The sequence below is a fragment of the Cotesia typhae genome, unplaced genomic scaffold, assembly GCF_013202065.1.
Source record: "Cotesia typhae breed Kobodo isofemale line unplaced genomic scaffold, CoteBio_Ctyphae contig_23, whole genome shotgun sequence".
In the NCBI taxonomy this organism is placed as follows: domain Eukaryota; kingdom Metazoa; phylum Arthropoda; class Insecta; order Hymenoptera; family Braconidae; genus Cotesia; species Cotesia typhae.
Genome location: NW_027423729.1, coordinates 2,557,817 through 2,577,960, shown reverse-complemented (window position 1 = coordinate 2,577,960; position 20,144 = coordinate 2,557,817). Strand labels below are relative to the sequence as shown.

The window sequence follows — 20,144 nt, the reverse complement described above, 5'->3', positions numbered from 1 at the left end:
TGAAGCTGATAGTGATGAAAATGGTGCTGGTGAGGGTAGTAACAGCAAAGGTATGAGTGAAAGGGTGAAAGCCACGGATCGGAAAATCCGGTGGGTGTTAGTAAAGGTGAGGGCGCTGGAAATGAAGAAGAGGAGGGTTTGAGGGCTGATTCATCGGCGGAACGGCCGTGTCATTGATCCGGGTTCGAGGAGCTAAAGCTCGAGAATTATCGACAAGATACGGGCTGATAGCTGAGTCTGTTTACTCTCTCGCTATTAAGTGAGCCGTAAAAGCTTCAGTAGATCAAAAAAAGGAATATAGATGATTACAGATTTATATTATTATTATTATTAAACATTGGACTCACTTCTTTGTCGCCACGCTGATGAACTCTGCAGTGCAGAAAGGCTGTTTGACTGATCGCCGTTGTTACGTTCCTGGGTACGTTTTCCTCAAAGTACGGCCAGTCGTTAAGGGAATTGTGCTCGTTTGTTCGGTGATCTCGGAACAGCAGGCCTGGTTAAAAAATCATTTTTCATCATTTTTAGTAAATTGGTTTTACATTCGTGAAGATGATTGAAGTTAATTTTTAAGTTTGAAATATTTTTACGAGTTTTAAATAAAAAAATTTTTTATCTTTTCGAATTGAAATGAATTGAACAGAAGAAAATAATAATAATAAAAATATCAGAAATAATGAAGACATGACATCACTACTTCCTCCAAAAGTAATTCACTTGTTCTTCATCTTTCCAAACTAAAACATCAAACCAAAATTTGACAAATCAATTTTTCTTTTCTCCATTTCCAAGCTAGATGCTTCTTACTGCTCATGGTTCACTTTAGTTTCAATTTTTTTACCAAAGCTTCATACAGAACAAATAAACTGGCAGGGTGGCCAACAGAGGGTTACTTATCTTATTTTTTATCAACCAGTTTTCGTCTTATTTAGTTCCACAGAACTGTCATTAGTCATCAGTCATTAGTCAAAAACCAGGCTAGCATTAATTTACCGATATCACAAAAAATAAAGTTATGATGTGTTGTAGTGTCTCACATTATCGTCATTTCTACACAAGCCACAATAAATACATCAACCCAAACAAGACAAGGGTTGAACCCTTCCCAGGAACTTCCCTTTCCAAAATTCGGATTGGATCCACTCCCTCATCTTTTGATCATATTTTTTTTCCCTCATCTATTATATTTATTTTTTTTCTGTATTGATATATCTATATATTCTATATGTATAGATGTATAAATGTATATGTACATAAATGGAATCATTCCCTGTCTCTGGTCCCTCTACCTCCCGTTTACCGCATGCCCGACCCACCATCCAGTATCCACCTCGGCAGTGCGAGTATTCACGAGTGAAATGACCATACCAAGTCGGTTTGTTCGGCCACTACAGGCACTCTTCACTCACGCCACATACAAATGTGTCTGTATTTTTTTCACTCTCGTAAATTTTTCAGAACTCAATATTTTACCCTCATTTATCCGTCATGATTTTTTACAAACGCCGAGTAGAGCGGGCAAACAAAAAAAAATAAGAGAAATGAATAAAGCAATCTCTTTCAAGGATCATTGCACCTCTACATTTATAACTGGATTTATCACACAGATCTCTTCGGCATTCTACCGCCATTTATTTACAAACTTATTTTTTCAGTTTCATGCCCTCTCATCCTTATATAAATTTAATTTCAGTAATATCATATCACTGAGAGCTAAGAGTTAAGAGAGCTACTATGCTCTCCAACGGTCTGCAGGATTAAGGTTCTATATTACGGTTAAATTGTTAAATATATCGTCGGTAAATCATGTAACAGTAAAATGTATATGTGATCTGGTTCGAACGTGAAACATTTTTTGGTCACTTTTATCGACATTCTCTTATTTATTATCTCACGTAAGCCCTACACTTTTTATACCTATCTTACCGATAATATTTATGTATATTGCTTTTTCTACCAAAATTATCTTTAATTATTGTTCTGCTTCATTGATTTTGATAGCTTAATACCCGTAAATAGGCTATTTATTAATTGATTTCAGGGTTTCAGCTTTGATTTATCATTTTCGGAGTGAAAACATCAAATTATCGAGGGTAGATAAACCAAAGTTCTTTGTCTATAATGATTTCGCTGATTTGAAAGATCGAAAACATCAATTATGGTCAAACGAAACAATATTCAGCTGAATTAGTTTCTAAAATTGAACTTTTTTAGAGTTATAGTGTTTACAAGCAAGTATTAATGTTTCAATTATAGTATTTTTCTGTAAGATATCTTTTAGTAGTCAATGATTTTTGGAAACTATTAAAACTTTGTATGATAATTTAATAAAAACATCATCTAAATTTTTTTTTCTAAAAAAAAAAAACAATAAAAAAATTACTTATGTTAATTATTAATAACAAAAAATGTAAAGTTCTTTATTTATCGCAATATCTATTCAAAGCAGAGAAAATGAAATAAAACGTAATGAAATGAAATAATATTATTCAAGGTTACACTGGAGCTTTAGATATAAATTAATAAAAATTTCGAGCGAAAAAGACATCAAGACACCGGGTGATGATATTATTATGCAATTTAATTTATTCGCTGCGCAATCTCTCGTACTTGGGAGCCGCAGAAGGTGCTTTCTTGCCGAGAGATTAATGGATCGTAGTACCAGTGACTTCCAGTTCCAGGTTGTACCTAAAGCCCGGACCTGTATAGACTTTACTTGGTAATAGTAAAAGTAAGAGCGGACGCACAATGAGGAGAATAAAGAAAAAAATAATGATAATAAAAATTTTAGCTCTCTCGTATATTAAATTTTTCATGCTCTTATTGTGCCTCTCAAAAAGTTTCGGCTCCATTGTTTTCTATTCATCGGCTGTGTCACGCTTGCTATGTATTTAAGTTTAAAGTATGCACTTGTATTATACAAGTATTAATGTTGAGAAGTGTGTGAAGGTTGAGATGTCGAGATTTACGCGCTTTCGATGAAATAGTTGGCTCTACTCTCGCTAAGCCGAAACTTGATTATGTTACCCGAAAGATGAAGAACGAGTATAACTCGGAGCTCAATGAAACTTTGATAATCCAGTGTTGAAACAAAAGATTTATTAGGGAAATTTTGGCAGTTTGACGCTCGTTCTCGTTATTATTAAGTAATATTACACGTAATAACTTTTCATTATAAAACATCCAGTATCGTAGGCTTATAATTTTGACTGACGTTCTATTGTCTCGATTAACAATTGATCTTTCGATGATGTTCAAATATTGAAGCTCATATTCTATTCAAGGATATTTGATATTAGTATTATATTACACTACTGGAAAAAATTAAGGGATCAAAAAAAAATTCCAAATTTTTCGGTAGTTTTCAACAGGCCGTAACTTTGAGAGAAATGGTCGTACAGGAAATAAAAAAAAAGGAAATTGTAGCTCCAAGTGTCTAGTTTTTGGATTAGAACTTCAAAATTTTGTAGCCTCTGCGGTTTCTGAGTAATCGTAGAAAAACCAGCAACAAAAAAATTCTCAAAATTTTTTTAGTTTTTTTTTTGGTCTACGGGCGTGGAAAAAATTTTTTTAGCTTAACCACCATAAGGATCGGATAGTTTGTTCATTTAGCTTTAATTTCTTTTTTTAAACACCCTGATACGTCCACTCCTCACTGAGATATCGGTCTTCAAATGGAAAAGGATCTTTTTGTCTTTGATTATCGATATCTCAGTAACCAATGATCGCACAGAAAGTTAAAGGTGGGTTTCAAGAACTTGAATGAATTCCCGTTAACGACTGTCCATTGTTTTTCGAAAAAAATTTTTTCTTTCCGTCACATGAATTTGAAAATGCAACAAAAAAAGGGCTTTTAGTGGTTTTTTGGAAAATCAAGCGCTGGATCGAAAATATTGAGGAAACCACTAATGTTAAGTGTGCCTTTTACAGTTCAATATGTCCACAAAAACCCTACAAAGAAACAAATTAATCCAGCCAGCCGTTTTTTTGTTTCACTTGATCGAATTTTTGAAAAAATTAAAGGATCACGTTTTTTGCTCTGAAAAGCTCATAATTTTTCAAAATGAGAAAAAAAATTGTTTTTTCGAGCTTTTTCCACATTTTTGTTCCAGAAAGTGCTTAAATTGAAAAAAAAAAAAAAATTTTTTTTGAAATTTTTTCTCTTGAAAAGTTTAAGAAAACAATTACCGCCGGCATTAAGCGTTATCCAAAGCGTACCACGTGGAGGTCGCGCGGTCGGATTTACGCTTCTGTGTGTGTGTGTGTGTGTGTGTGTGTGTGTGTGTGTGTGTGTGTGTGTGTGTGTGTGTGAGGTATTTCAGGAGAATTGAGACCCGGTGGCTCGTCAGTTCCACCGTATTTAATGACTCCAAACTCATTCTCTGAAGGTTTTTGTTGGTTCAATACCGGGTATTACCACCCCTGTTTTCAATAACGGGTCTCAAACGTTCAGCCATGTTTATGCAGACGGTAATTTGAGGCTGCGGAATGGTATTCCAAATGTGCTGAAGCGCGCGCTCCAAAGCAGCTAAGTTCTGCAAATTTGGATACTCTCTGCGCAACCGACGGCCCATTATGTCCCAAACGTGCTCTATGGGGTTGAGATCTGGACTCATTGCTGGGTGTCGCAACAATGTGATGTCATGCCGCTCAAAGAAGCGCCGGGTAATGTTGGCTGTGTGTGGACGTGCATTATCTTGCATCAATATGAACGACCTCAGATGTTGTCGTCTGCGCAGAACAATGGGCCTTAAAATTTGGTCGATGTAACGTCTAGCTGTCAAATTTTCGCGTACAATTACCAAAGGTGTTCTCCAATTCGTGAAACGCCGCCCCACACCATAACTGATCCACCGCCGTAGGCAACGACTGGACGGACAAAGTTCTGGCGAAAACGTTCTCCACGACGGCGCCAAACGAGAGGACGTCGATCGTTGCCATACAGATTAAAACGAGACTCATCAGTGAATAAAACATTTGTCCATTCCCTCAAGTTCCAATTTCGATGATCGTAAGCATACGCTAAACGAGCTCGACGATGTCTTGCTGTCAACAGGGGTACACGATTAGGATGTCGTGCGTGTAACCCAGTTTCACGAAGACGGTTGATGATTGTTCGAGAGCAAATGTTTCGCACTTGATGCCGTCGTCGCTGTTGCTGTTGTTGTTGCTGTTGTCTGCGATTGGGGAAGTTTCGAGCGACAATATTCGCATTGACGAAAGGTTGTCGTCGAACTTCTCTAACAATTGTTCGATCATCGCGGGCATTAGTGACTCGATGGCGACCTTGTCCGGGGCGACGATGATATTGATTCGTCTCTTGGTATCTGGTATAAGCTCGAGATACGACAGATTGACTTACACCCATCCGGATAGCAACTGCATGTTGAGTGTAATCTTCGTCGATAAGAGTCACTAACCGAGCGACTTTCACCTCCGATAAATGTCGTCTAACCATGATTAAGAATCAAAAGTCAGAAATTTTCAATTTTGACCAAAAAATTAAAAAAATTTTTTTAGCGCAGAGGGATTAGTTTTGAAAAAACTGTTGAATGAAGCGATTTGCTAAGGATTCACAAAAAGAAAAGAAAAAAAAACTCCGAAAAGCGTATGAAAAAAAAAATCGAAATTCGATTGGGGGTATTAACTTTTTTATTAATTTAATTAAAAGGAGAAAAGTAGAATCAAGGAATGCAGCGGTGGAAAGGTGATAAAAATCATTGGGGGATGGTTTTTGAGTTTCCTTAAATTGTTAAAAAAAAAATTTTTCCAAAAAAATTTTTTTTTTTAATTTTTTTCGAAAAATTTTTTTTTTTGAATTTTTTTTTTTTTGAAAATTTAAGCACTTTTTGGAACGAAAATGTGGAAAAAGCTCGAAAAAACCATTTTTTTCTCATTTTTAAAAATTATGAGCTTTTCAGAGCAAAAAACGTGATCCTTTAATTTTTTCAAAAATTCGATCAAGTGAAACAAAAAAACGGCTGGCTGGATTAATTTGATTCTTTGTAGGGTTTTTGTGGACATATTGAACTGTAAAAGGCACACTTAACATTAGTGGTTTCCTCAATATTTTCGATCCAGCGCTTAATTTTCCAAAAACCACTAAAAGCCCTTTTTTGTTGCATTTTCAAATTCATGTGACGGAAAGAAAAAAATTTTTTCGAAAAAACAATGGACAGTCGTTAAGGGGAATTCATTCAAGTTCTTGAAACCCACCTTTAACTTTCTGTGCGATCATTGGTTGCTGAGATATCGATAATCAAAGACAAAAAGATCCTTTTCCATTTGAAGACCGATATCTCAGCGAGGAGTGGACGTATCAGGGTGTTTAAAAAAAGAAATTAAAGCTAAATGAACAAAGTATCCGATCCTTATGGTGGTTGAGCTAAAAAAATTTTTTCCACGCCCGTAGACCAAAAAAAACAACTAAAAAAATTTTGAGAATTTTTTTGTTGCTGGTTTTTCTATGATTACTCAGAAACCGCGGAGGCTACAAAATTTTGAAGTTCTAATCCAAAAACTAGACACTTGGAGCTACAATTTCCTTTTTTTTTATTTCCTGTACGACCATTTCTCTCAAAGTTACGGCCTGTTGAAAACTACCGAAAAATTTGGAATTTTTTTTTGATCCCTTAATTTTTTCCAGTAGTGTATATCAAAGTGAGTTGGAAACAGTTAAGTATAGAAGGTTAAATTCAGTCAGAAATTTAGGAACTTTATAAGGTAAAAATATTTTTTTTTATATTGGTAAGAACACCTCATCATGCGCAAATTCAATACTAATCAATCCCTGAAAAAATTGTTTGAAAAGAATATTTTTATTCTAAAATAAAGTCATATTTATTAAGCATAGATATCCAATTGAAATGGTTCAATTATTGAAATTTCCGAAATTAAATAACAAAAAGTATACTTTAAATACTTGGCTTCAATAAATTAATTAAAATATCAATTTAATTACAAGAATTATACGATATAATTAAAATATTACGACCTGTTCAATTAATCGAGTACTCGAAATTTTTTCAACAAATCAATATTATAAATTTTAGCTTTGACAGCGCCAGGGTTATTGAAATAAAATTTCAATTATAATTAAATCCAGAGAATTTCATTTATCGTTTTTAATCAGGTATTCATGTTCATGACTTCCGGGAGATAATGTCACAAAAATAAAACCGAGATATATTATCGAGAGCTTAATCATTTTGTCCAAACAAGTATTTTAACATGCCAATTAAATTAAAAATGTTTAATACTCATATCAATAGATAATTTACAATAAGTGATGTAATTGATCAAATAATTGATTAAGACGAAAATATTTTTAATATTAATGTATGCTATATCAAAAAGCGAGCACATTATTTCGAGTGAAAAAATTGAGTTTACGTTGAATTTATATTTAATTTAATAACAGAAAATACACAATTAAACAAAGCAAAGTGTGTATAAATGAATAGAAATATTTAAATAAAGCTCAAATATTTAATGAGCTCATATTAAAAATAAAGTGCTCAAGTAAACAAGTGAAAATGTAAACATTCAAGGTAGAGATAGAGTAAATTTATCTTAGGGTAGGATCACACACATAACGAAAACACAAGCTCAAAGCACTGTCCACAGCACACACGTGTTATATGTATACCATCTATTCGTGTAGGATAGAGTATCAGGTACAAAGACCACGTTCCCTAGACTCACATGATGAGTAAAGTATCAAATGCTTAGTCGAGTGCACTCAAGTTCGGAAGCAGTCGAATGATGAACATAACCAGGTCGAAAAGGAGAAACCAGGAGATGTTGACGTGACAACACATCTCGAGCCTGAATCCTATATTATTATGTTATCTTTGGTTTACTAAGTATGACGGAAGTTCTAATTTTTCGACATATTCGGAAATTAAAACCTCTCTAAAGTGTGTGAACAGTTTTTTTTCTTAATCGGAATTAAATCGAATCAAACGCCCTCGAAAATATTGGATTGAGTTTTCAATAAGAGTCAGAAATAAATTGAATGATTTTGATTGTGCTTTTTGACTCTCTCGCTCACTTATCTTTGCGTTCCATCTCTACTAAACTTTCAGTTGCGAGTTCTTTGGTTCATCGACTACTGTACCACTTCATTCCTCATTTCTCAATTCCCCTATAGCCTTCAGCGAAATAGAACGGATGCTACTCACTCTTTACTTCTTACTCTTCGTACGACTAAAATAACTGGGGGCCTACGACTAAAATTGAATCGCTTGTGCACTCAATCGTCTATCACATACACTTTTTGATGTATTTTCAGGGAGAGTGATTTTTGAATCTTTGATTAGTATTTTATCATGAATGGATACACATGAAAAATAAAGAAAAGAGTTAATGAATAAAATAAGAAACATACGGTTTCAAAGACGATGATAACCTGCCGACTCGTGTTGGAATGTACACTGAAAATGTATGAACACAATATGCCCGGACTTTTTTCCCGAGTGAGTAAGGGTAACTATAGTAAAGTCTACTAGTACAACACTGAAGACAGCGAGCAAGGTGGATGCCGGAATTCATCCTCGGGGTTTTTTCTCCGTAGCTTTTCAAAAATCCAATATTGTTCTGTTGTAGATTGCTGTTACAGTTTTATACACTTATTTTTAGTGTGACGACACTACGCCGTCGTCAAACAAAATAAATATCTATAATATTATTTATATAAGAAAAGACTCTTTACGCCTTTATACTCTGGAATTTATTTATTTTTTTATTGTCAAACTTTTATTAAATTTTTATTTTCAAATATTATTATATTTATAGACGTTACGGCTTATATATTATCCTAAACTACATAAAAAAAAAAAAAAAAAAATGATTACCGTTTTAACTACAAAACTAAGGACATAAACAAAGTTATTAGTGATCCATAAAAGTTTTTACGGTCAAGAAAAATTTCTTTAGCTCATAATCGCTTAGAATAAAAAAAAATGTTCAACTTTGATTCTATTCCGATGGTTTTTACTATAAAAATTTTTAACGATGATATACATAAAAAATACGGGATCAAATTCAAAATGTTTAAGTTTTTTTGTTAAAATTTAGACTTTTCTTTGAGCAAAACTTCTGTATACATCATACATTTTTAATGCGTTTAAAAGAAAAAAAAATCGATCTGGAAAAAATTTCATGTTTAGACTGAGCGTTTCGGGAGAAGTCATTCCATTATTTCGGAATCACGGGTAGCAAAAGTTTAACATGACGTTACTCGTATAAAATAAATAAAACGAATGTATAAACTGTGAGGAGTACGAGGTATTTATCCAATAAAGAGTCCAGTCACGCGCAGACTTCTCCCAAGAACCCGTCGTTCTGCACTCAATGTGTATGTAGTTGTGTACAGCTATAACCTTCATTGTAGTCTCGGTTTGTACGCTACTAAAGTAATCCACAGGAATTGCAAGCCTTCTCCTAGTCTACTACTTGCTTACCTAAATTGAAATGCCTGACATAAAATAGCAGATCTAGTTAAACAACACATTTTCATTACTAATAACAACAATAAAAAAATTAAATAACTATTATTATTATTATCGTTATTATTATTATTAATTGTCTATGCTATAATTTAAGCGCCGTTATGAGACGTGCAAAAACATAAGATCGGTTTGTTAATCTATATAATTAAGAGAAGGAAGAAAATTTTTTCTCTGGTGTATTTAAATGATAAAGTGGTTTTTTAACATAAGATGAAAGAGATTGTTTCGAAAATTCAAAAGGAATTGTAAGGGTTGCATGGATTGAGGAGAATTTATACTTTGGCAGTCGGGTAGCAACAGCGAGTCACTAGTTCACAACTAATCGATTAATTGATACAATGAGAGTGAATACAGTGTCTGGTGAAGGATTTGAGGGATTAAAAAATCACAAGTGTGATCTGTTTCTACTCAAGTCGTTCTGCTTCCAAATTAGTTTGTCTATTTCTGAGCTCTTGAAATATTGACAGGAATAAATGAAGATCGAAATATGTAAAAATGCTAGATGTGACTATCAGAGTTTATAAATTTATCTAAAATTTGTACCTTAACTTCCGGTATTCGAGTACAAAATTTATTTAGTCTTTTTACTATTGTATCGTAGCAACAGCAAATATTGGAGATTTGTGATTAAAAACTTTGGCAGTCTTTTTAATTCGCTCAGTAATGCGATGTATGTTTTGTGTTTAATAACACTGAAAGGATTCAGATATTGAAGCGGTGGTATCGATAGTCAATAACGCAACGGTTATTTCCAGTTGTGAATATTTAATTAAAAAATAATTATCCGTTATTGTACAAACTTTTATTTCGTTATTCGCAATAATCAAATAGTATGATTTTTATATAAAATGTTAATGCATATATTGGGATAATTACAAACAAAGAAATATAAATGATATTAAATAACAACAATTGTTCATTCGATTCCCAACGGTCTACGAAATTTTTCACGGTAATTAATATCAGCAATGTGCCGACAGAAAGAATGAATATGCTCGGGCTGGACTGCTGCCACTCTTGACTCGTATTACTTCATCCGTTTATCAATTTCTCATCTACGAGTAACACATTTTTAGCTAAGTACTTCAACTGTCAACAATGCCTGTCTTACAATAGCGCAATGACAATTATCACGCCTCAATCAATCTTCAAACAAATAAAACTAGTTCAAGTCTCACTCAAAACTAAAAACGTATAATTTGAACCGTGTGAGTCAGAAAACATTTTTTATTACCTTAACAAGAGCACCTTTAGTATATGATTAAACATGTAATTCAGGGAGCCTCATTAGACATCCCATTTTGACCTTTTATTTCTCTTGGCCCTCTCCGCTCTCAAACGCTCTAATGTACTTTTAATCGACAGCTAATTGAGCTCTCAGGTCTGCTCACGTAATTCACTAGCATAACGATTCTTCCTGACTCTTTCTCTCGCTCCCTTCCCCGTCCCCACTTTTTATCATCCGCTCACACCCACTCGTTTACTCTTTTCAGGCATTTCCCAATAGATGCTCTCTTAATTATCGGAACGTAAAAAAGGCAAATATAATCAACATTGAATGCATTTGATGTACTTATCAGTAATTGATCCTCGAACGAAATCATCAATGGACCTTACAAAAATTTTTTATATTTTTTATATTTTTTAATTATTTCGTTTCTCGTAAATTTTCATGTTTGTAGTTACTTAATCACCACAGGGAACAGATCATTTACAAATTTAGTCCTCCAAATCTCCAAACTTCATTTTTCAGAATGTTTATTCACCATTTATGTATTTTTCATGAGGACTTTTCCTGTAGGAGCTAATGTAAAATAAATATGCGATTTTTATTTGAAAAAAATGCTGTCGATAAAAAACAGTCCAAGTATCATAGTAATCAATGAAGATAGGAGGGAAAAAATAAAAACACATTATCTGCCGCTTTTCAATCATTTCCCGGGAGGTTTATCGGAAATGAAAAATCCCTAAATAAAGAGAAAACTTGGGCCCTTCGGGTGGAGCTGAGGTAGAGCTGAATAACGGAGAAAAGTGAAGGGAGTTTTCCGCAAGCCACAGAGTGGCTCCATCTTTTTTAAAAAAAAAGGGAGAGAAAGCGGTTGGAGAACAGAGTGCGAGTGGAATTTTCAATAACTTGCACAAATAATGTCCCAAGCAGCTTTGAGACGTGGGTTTCCCTTTACGGGAAAGTTGAAATAGAGAAACGAAGATACGGTTCAAGTGTTAGACATAAACATAGGGCGGCACTTAAAAGATTTTTATAGGACGCTGATTGGGTTCCCACTAAAATCCATCGATCTCACAATACTTATATCCCTTTTTCACATTCTTCTCAAAACTCACTCGTTTTTATTCCTTTTCTTTTATCCTTATTTTTATATACTTACATAATACATTTTCCAATACTTTATCCATCTTCGTTTACTCTTTTACGTTTCCTCGTTCTCTTTTTACTTTATTTCATTCCCTTTTTCCCTCTTCGAGCACTGGCTTAATATAAACGACACGTCGTTAAGTTTCCGCCCCTACGCAGCTTCTGGCTGGTGAGTTCTCAAATAAATGACAGATTTTTTTCTACCAACTATAGTGTAGTATACCGCCAGCACCTTCTGCCTTGCGATCTAAATTTTCTCACTACTCTTTTATTTTTCATTTTACAGACACATAAAAACCTTTCGCCAAACAGACAAACAAGGAAGTATAACAGAATTGCTAACTCGAGATCTTCTGTGATTGATTTTCGTGTTTTTGTCGGACTTAAATTTGTGAAAATCATTTGTTTGATTCTTTTTTTTTGGTATTTACAAAAACATTCACGAATAAAAAATTAACTTGATTTAGTAAAAAAAATTTTAACCAAAATACTTTTGAAGAATTTAATAATCTTAAATTGTTCAGAAAAATTTTTTAGTTCAAGAATTTCAAAAATCAAAAATTTTCTCACTTACATAAAAAAAAATTTAATTATTGCCGAGTAATTAGCAGCAGGAAAATCGATTTCGGAGCAGAAGTATAGGGTAAACAATTTTAAATTTAAACAGAAAGTAAAGTCCGAGATTGATCAGCGATCTGACGATCAGCTAGGTTGTTTATCGGCGTGTCAGATTAAACAAAGATTAATTGATCGCATTTTACACATCAGATTCCGTTGGAAGTATAAAGGCAACACGTAGCCGTTTATGTCACGGAACGTGTACGCTTGCTCGGATTTAAAAATAAAAATACGAATATAAAAAACTTCCCTTTATCTGCAGTAACAGGACGTGAGAAATTTTTTGTCAAAATATAAAAACTAAAAAAGTAAATTCAATGGAATAAAAATCGGAGGCGAGGAACAGAAGAGATGAGGGTGGAATTGAAGGGGTTAACGGTAGATTTTTTTATGATACTCGAAGCAAAGGCTGGTGCATTCAGTGGCTGTTACTCAATAACACAGACGGGTGTAAAAGTGTTTACGGGTTTCTAAGCTCATGCTGCCGGATTTTAGCTGAGTAGCAACACATACTGTGCTGAGTATGCCGCAGGCGAAACTTTAAAGTTCACGACTGCAAATGAAAAATACCACGGACTTGTATAGTGTGTAGTATATATTGGACAGTATAAAATAGATACAGATATATAAAACTCTGGAAAACTGGCGACGGCAGCATAAAATGTGAGCTTCCCCAAATACTAACCGCGAATAGTTTTCTGTGGTGACGACTCATTCATGTCTATCTTTCTCTCAACTATTTTATTTTTTTCTTTTTATGCACGAATTTCCTTTACTTCCCTTGATGTAGTTTACTATTGTTCGATTTAATCATGTTTAAATTCACATTTAAAAACTTATTGTTAATTTATGTATACATGGAAATTTAGAAATTTTTTTTTATTTATTTTATTATTTTTTTTATTTTATACCAACAGAAGCTGGGAATCATTTTCCCCGGATTTACTGTTTCCAAAATTTATTTTTTCATCGCAATTTCAATATGAAAGGGTCTTTTTAAGATTTTATATATCTGGATTTATTTTCTACTCAAATTCTCACGCGGATGAAAATTCATCGCCGAGACACTCGCTGAAGATGTACGAGCGAGGTTGTAAGTTTTTACAGAATGTAATTTCAGAAGATAGGAATCTGTTTCAGAAATGCAAATCGAGTCGACGAAGTACTTAATTTAATATTTATCTTTGAGGAGCTGAGTAGATTCATTGCATTGTTTTTTGGACTAATTGAAATTATAAAGAATTGAAAAATAAAAGTTTGTTTAATAAACTGGTAAATGTTAGTTTTAAATAACGGATGATGTATTTGATGAGATATTTTCACGTATGACATAAAATAGGTAGCATATATCATCGCCAGACATCTTTAGTACTAGCTATGAAACAAAATTTAAAGCTGCCATCTCAAGATCTCAATGCATGTTACGAGATTCTTTAACTGTGTCGGCTTGAAAACTGGATATTCAAATCGGGAGCATCGATTTGGAAGTAAATATTGCTGATCATTTACAACCTGTGAGTTTGGAACTTATTGCTAGTGTCGTTAATATAAATGACTAGTTTTATTCAATTCTACTTTTCTGTTTTAAAAAAAAAAATTATCTGCTAAATTATTTTTATTTTTATTTCATTATTTCCTCGAGTTTCTAAAAAAAGACAAACCTTTTCCGACATTTTTACAGAAAAAAAATCCAGGTTTCTTTTTGCTCAAAAAAAAAAAAAAAAAAAAAAAGATTGCAATTAAAAAACTAGTCTTAGCTCGAAATGTAGATAAAATTTAAACGATTTAGTGGTTTAAGATTAGAAAAGTGGATTTTCCTGACTATTTCCATCGAGCTCGGCCATCCCTATATATTAAGTACAAAGTATAGTAAAGTACTCGGGTATCGTATTATCTACTTTATATAATGTGAGAAAATTCACCAGAGAATTGGTTAGAGAGATTAAATTAAGTTAAACTCATTTAAACAGTATTATGTGTGTAATTTATTTGAGTAATTGACGTCTCTATTTTCGCTTTGCATTCAATACTTTTACTTTAACTGTATTTATATTTGCATTTACATTTTTGCATTTTTAAGTAATAATAATTATAGTATGAATCAACATTGAATTTTTAAATTGATAAAATATAAAATCAACGCGCAAATGTGGTAGTCATAAAACTCCCAGTAAATTAATAAATGTCGAATATGTTATAAAATGAAAAAAAAAAAAAAAAAAAAAAAAGAAATCCGCTGTATTTATTTACCCTTGATGTTAAATACAATTTCGAGTAAATATTGACATTTCATTTCGACATTTATTATATCGCCAGTAGAAAAGGTAATGATCGGTCAGCTATTTTTTTTTTTTTTTTTTTTTTTTTTTAATTCATCTTGAAATTCAAGTCGCCAAGCGAAAAATAAAAGTCGAGTAGAGCTTTATAAAAGAAAAAAAAATGACGAATGTGATTTATGTCAATACTTCGAGATATAAAACGGTCGGTGTTATCGACATTTAGAACATAAATTTAGCGGCTCGTCGACGCGGATCTAATCGCTAACTTTCGTTGATTGACTTGGGAAGAAAACAAAAGGCTTCCATCCGGCGTTGAAATGCGAGAAAATAATACGAAAAGTTTGTTCTTATAAACGATCAGCTGGATGAGGTGAGAAAGAAGACCGAGTGATGTTGGAAAAGTAAAAAGAGAATTCAATAAAATTATAAAGTAAAAGAAAAATAAGAATGCGCCTTAAAATAAAGGAAGAAGTTAAGTCGACGGATAAATTTACGCCCCGAATACTTTTCTTCCATTTTTATTTCGCAACGTTCTAGGTCTGGTTACCTTGAGCTTGAGAGACGTCTACAAAAATAATTCTCACCTTAGTCGCGCGGGTCGCTCCACGTAGACGTTTAATCGATGTTGCGGCTAATCTTGGACACTACTGCAGTGCCCGAAGGATCAGGTTAGATCCGTCTGGGTTTATTGGATAAACACGGAAAAAATAATCGAAAAATTTCGTCCTGTCAGCATGTGTTCCAAGCATCATGTCTTGGGTTTTAAACAACCTTGTAATAGTAGTCATAAATATTAACTGTCGCTTAAAATTTATCTAATCGCGATTTATTACATTTATGAATTTATTTATTTTTATTAAAATTTTATTAGGAAAAATTTTTGTAATTAATTTAAATAGCGCTGATATATATATATATATATATATATATATATATATGTATAAAGAGGTATTTTTAATATCAAACAATTAGATTGACCTTAAAAAAAATTTTAAATAAAGTATAAAGGTAATACAAAATGTCGGAATGTAAATTTGCCCTAGGGGCGTGTTTAATTAACTCTAAAAATATATACCTAAAATTTTTTAATTAATTCTGTCATTTTATCGAATAGTATCGGCTGCGTCTCCGCTTAATTTCCATCCAAGATTTATTGAAAATTTTTGAAAAGTATATTCAATAATTAACGGTTGAGTCAAAAAAGTAATAAAATATTCAATAAATTCAAGTCAAGGGTCTTTCTGATTTCAACGTATTAAAGATTTTTTTTTCCCGAGTCAAGGGTCTTTTAATTAAACTATCGATTGTGATACTCAAATAGATTTATTGATTTAATTTTAAAGTTTACTGCTACTCTTTAAATATTATTAATATTTGTACTATTACCATTTTAGCATTTATAAACATTATGGCACTTTAATTTAATTTTCAGTTACGGTAATAAAATTTCATGACCATAAAATAATTATGCTCAAGTTAATAATCGCTGAAACCTGCTTTGGAACTCAAATTCTCGACAATGAAATATATCAAGCTCAATAATGTTAAGGATAATTATAATGATAATAACTACTGAGGGCCGTCTGGAAATACTTGAGGTAACATTTCATAGGGTCCACGAAATTCTTGGAATCCTCAGAATTCCCGATAAAAAATTTTCATCGAGTTATTTACCTCATATCTTAATTCAATAAAATATGGTACGTGATTTCGTTTTTTTATTTCGAACACGAAAGCATGCCGAGAGAATGGTTCGGTTATATTATATTATATCCTCCTCCTTTCATTGTCGTGAAATTGGTTACTCGGGATTATGGGATACTATTATCTTAGGAAACGGGTACTTCGTTATATTACCACTGAATTATGGGAATAATCCTTGTACTTCATGAAAAAAAAAAAAAAAAAAAAAAATCATATACATTTTCAGAGTCGAGATTTATACAAATATACTATGTTTTCTTTGTTATAACGTGAATAAATTAAAAAAAATAATGCATCAATTTCCACATCAATATTTTAAATATTTTCATGCTTTTGAAATCAAAATTATTTCTTTGAGTAAAAGAGAAAGAAGTTCTTAATTCAAGAAAACAAAACAATTTTTACGTTTTACAATACTTATTTTAACGAAGCTTTGCAAGTGACCACAAAGTCACCCACATGGAAATGTATGTGCGGTGATTCGGCTCCACTTCACCAGATTGCACACGACTTTAAAGTACTATTCCGAAACCTGGTTTCAATTCAATACTATTTTCAAATTGTAACTTTCAACAGCGTATCTTTTTACAAATTTTTGGTAAACTGAAATTTGAAACGAGTTAATTTATTATAAAATCATCACAATGCATTAAAATATGGTTAAAAACAAAGTCATTTCATGAAAATCATAAGAAAGCAAGTTTAGAGAAGAATTAGACTGCCCGAAAGCGAATTACACAAACAGCATAATAAATTTGAATTCACCCGAATCTCAAGACCAACTACCATCTCATTGTTTGTTGAAATACACACACACACACACACACACACACACACACACACACACACACACACACACACACACACACACACACACACACACACACACACACACACACACACACACACACACACACACACACACACACACACACACACACACACACACACACACACACACACACACACACACACACACACACACACACACACACACACACACACACATATATATATATATATATATATATATATATATATATATATGTATATATATATATATATATATATATATATATATATATGCATAAATATATAAGCAGAATAAACTGAAGAGTCAAGCTGAAGCTTACCGTAGTGAGAGTCTCTATATCTGAGAAGGAGCAGTACTCTGTTAAATTGCTAAACTTTCGAATATGCTAATTCCCCAACCGATTCTAATGTCTCGCGCCACCTCGTACGGCTCAAGTTGTAAACTTTAAACCCGTACGGTTGACTAATTATTTCACCTGGCGTGTTTGCATCCTATTCACCCAGCTACACTGTACTAATACACCAGAACACATCTATATATAATTATATTAGCTCAGTGAATAGGAAGTATTTTAATATTTAGGTCCCGCGTAATTTACGAATTCTTGGTATATCTTTGTGCTCCATCCTCATTAAAGCTACCACGGCCACGTCTACCACTATCGCCACTACCACTATTACCAATCCAGTCTCCGCCAAGTATACTATATATAAATACCAGCATCATCAGCGATCCCAGACAATACTGTCGATGAATTTGCAAACGCATTCTCTCAAACATGACAAATTGGTTCGATGAAACATTTCCTCTGGACGAGTCCTATCCCCATTGAGAATGCACCAAACTATCATGGGAGGATGGTCAACAAATGAGATAGTGTATAGTGTGATAGTGAATAAGAGAACCGCTGGTCAAATAAATAGCTCAAATATATATATATATACATTAATGTACGAATGAAACCGGTGTGTCGACGTTGTCCCGAATGATTTTGCGCATCGAATACCTCACTGATTTGCATTCCACGATTACCCAAGTTCCACGCGAATCTGCGGCTCTTGGGAAATAGAGATGTTAAAGGGTTTCACTGCGGGGCTCCAATTGTCGAACAGTTTCCACTTTCTCCTCACAATTGTCTCAGTTGAATCTATTTCATCACTTTGGGATATAAATATTCTATTGATTATTTATCGGTATTATGCGCTACATTTTACGTTAAAAAACGAACTAATCGGATGGTATAACGAATCTTACATAGTGTCGATAATGTTTAGATTAAAATTTTCACAGATAGATGATATGCACAAAAACTTGAAATTACTTAAAAGAACAAAAAATTCTCTAATAGCTACCAGAAAAATAATGAATTAAAATTTAAATTAAATGGAAAAAAATTTAGTATAATAAAAGTTAAGTCAATACGTCGTTAATTATCCGTAAAACGACTCATTACCTAAAATAACCCATGAAATCAGGCTCTCAAAATAATCGACTCGCAATTATATGAGTAATTATTTATAAACCGTTTAATATCAACAGAATATCGTAATTTCGAAAGTTTAAATTAATAAATGGAAATATTTTAATTACTATTGAGTGCCAAAAAAATAATGATCGTGTTTTATTTTTAACATGGTGCGACGATGAATTAATTAATTTAATTAAATTCTCGAGAGAATTTTCAACCAGGTGCATTACATGCGGTCGCGTCGATACGTTAATAGATCTCGAGTCAATGCTGCATGCATCCATGAAAAGAAATATTTAATTAATTTTTTTTTTATAGTAATAATCGTATGGGCTCGGAGTGCGCAAGTCCGCTATGGATTTTTTACGACAATTTTTTTTTCAACAAGACATGTATATGTATAATAGAATATAATATAATATGAAATTGAAATATTGCGAGAATAAATTATTGTTCTTCGTTACTTTGTCGGATGTGATCAATGACGAGTGTGCTCACAGTTAATGAAGTCCCTGACAGCTGGTCGGGACGTGAGGCTGCGAGCCAACGTGTTATTGACCTGAAAATTTACACAATTTTTCTTTTCTTACATAAAAAAGGGAAGCTTTAACTTGCCGCTTTTTTATTATTTTTTTCCGAGCTTGATTGCGATTTCATTGGATTGGATCGAACTGAAGAAGCGAAGGGAAATAAACTTTATAGGAATATAATTTTTTATATTTTAAAATTGTAGTTTATGAGATAAATTCGTAGTTGGTAATTCAATATCAGTCAGCCACTTGGGATTCTTTTAACGAGAATGAATTGACGTTAAAGCGATTTTAATCAACGCATCTGCCTAGTCAAGCAAGATAAAACTTTTTTACCTTTTTTTGCGGCCTCAAGAACAAAACTGGTTTTCTACTAATAAGACAAAAGCTTCACCAATTGTATTCAATCATCGATCGTCCAAATTTATTTTTTTTTCAAAAAGCGAAGATAATATAATTAAAAATTTTTTTAATTAAAATTTCATCAACTTTTTATCTCTGAAGATATATCTTTTTTAAATAATAACAATTGATTCAGTAATTTACGAATCCATTTAAGATTTGTAAAAAATTTTAAGTTTATTTTGATAAAAGATCGAAGTTAAAAGTTTTAAAAGGTTAAAAAATAGTACATACTTTTGCTCCCTCGTGAACTAAGATTCAAATTCATGAGAACACATTGTTAAATTTTCTAAAAAAATTCTAGACAATTCTAGTGTTCTGTGAAGATATTTATGCACAAAGATTAAAACATAATTTTAGAAATAACTTTAAAACTTAATACACGGCATCTGGAAAATATATTTTTATGGTCAATGAGTCGAGATTCAGCAAAAAGTTATCGT

General features: G+C 32.7%; 1 protein-coding gene across 3 annotated transcripts in view; it reads right to left on the bottom strand.

The window, feature by feature from the left end:
- The window catches only part of Dpr1 (defective proboscis extension response 1), a 155,343-nt gene that overhangs the window by 107,953 nt on the left and 27,246 nt on the right, over nucleotides 1–20,144 (bottom strand). For all 3 annotated transcript variants that reach the window (XR_012478762.1, XM_074238965.1, XM_074238963.1), the window contains one exon: nucleotides 348–496. Coding sequence is in view for 2 of the 3 variants with exons in the window: in XM_074238965.1 (XP_074095066.1) it covers nucleotides 348–496 (149 nt within the window). In the remaining variant the exon portion in view is untranslated. The remainder of the gene's footprint in view (nucleotides 1–347; nucleotides 497–20,144) is intronic.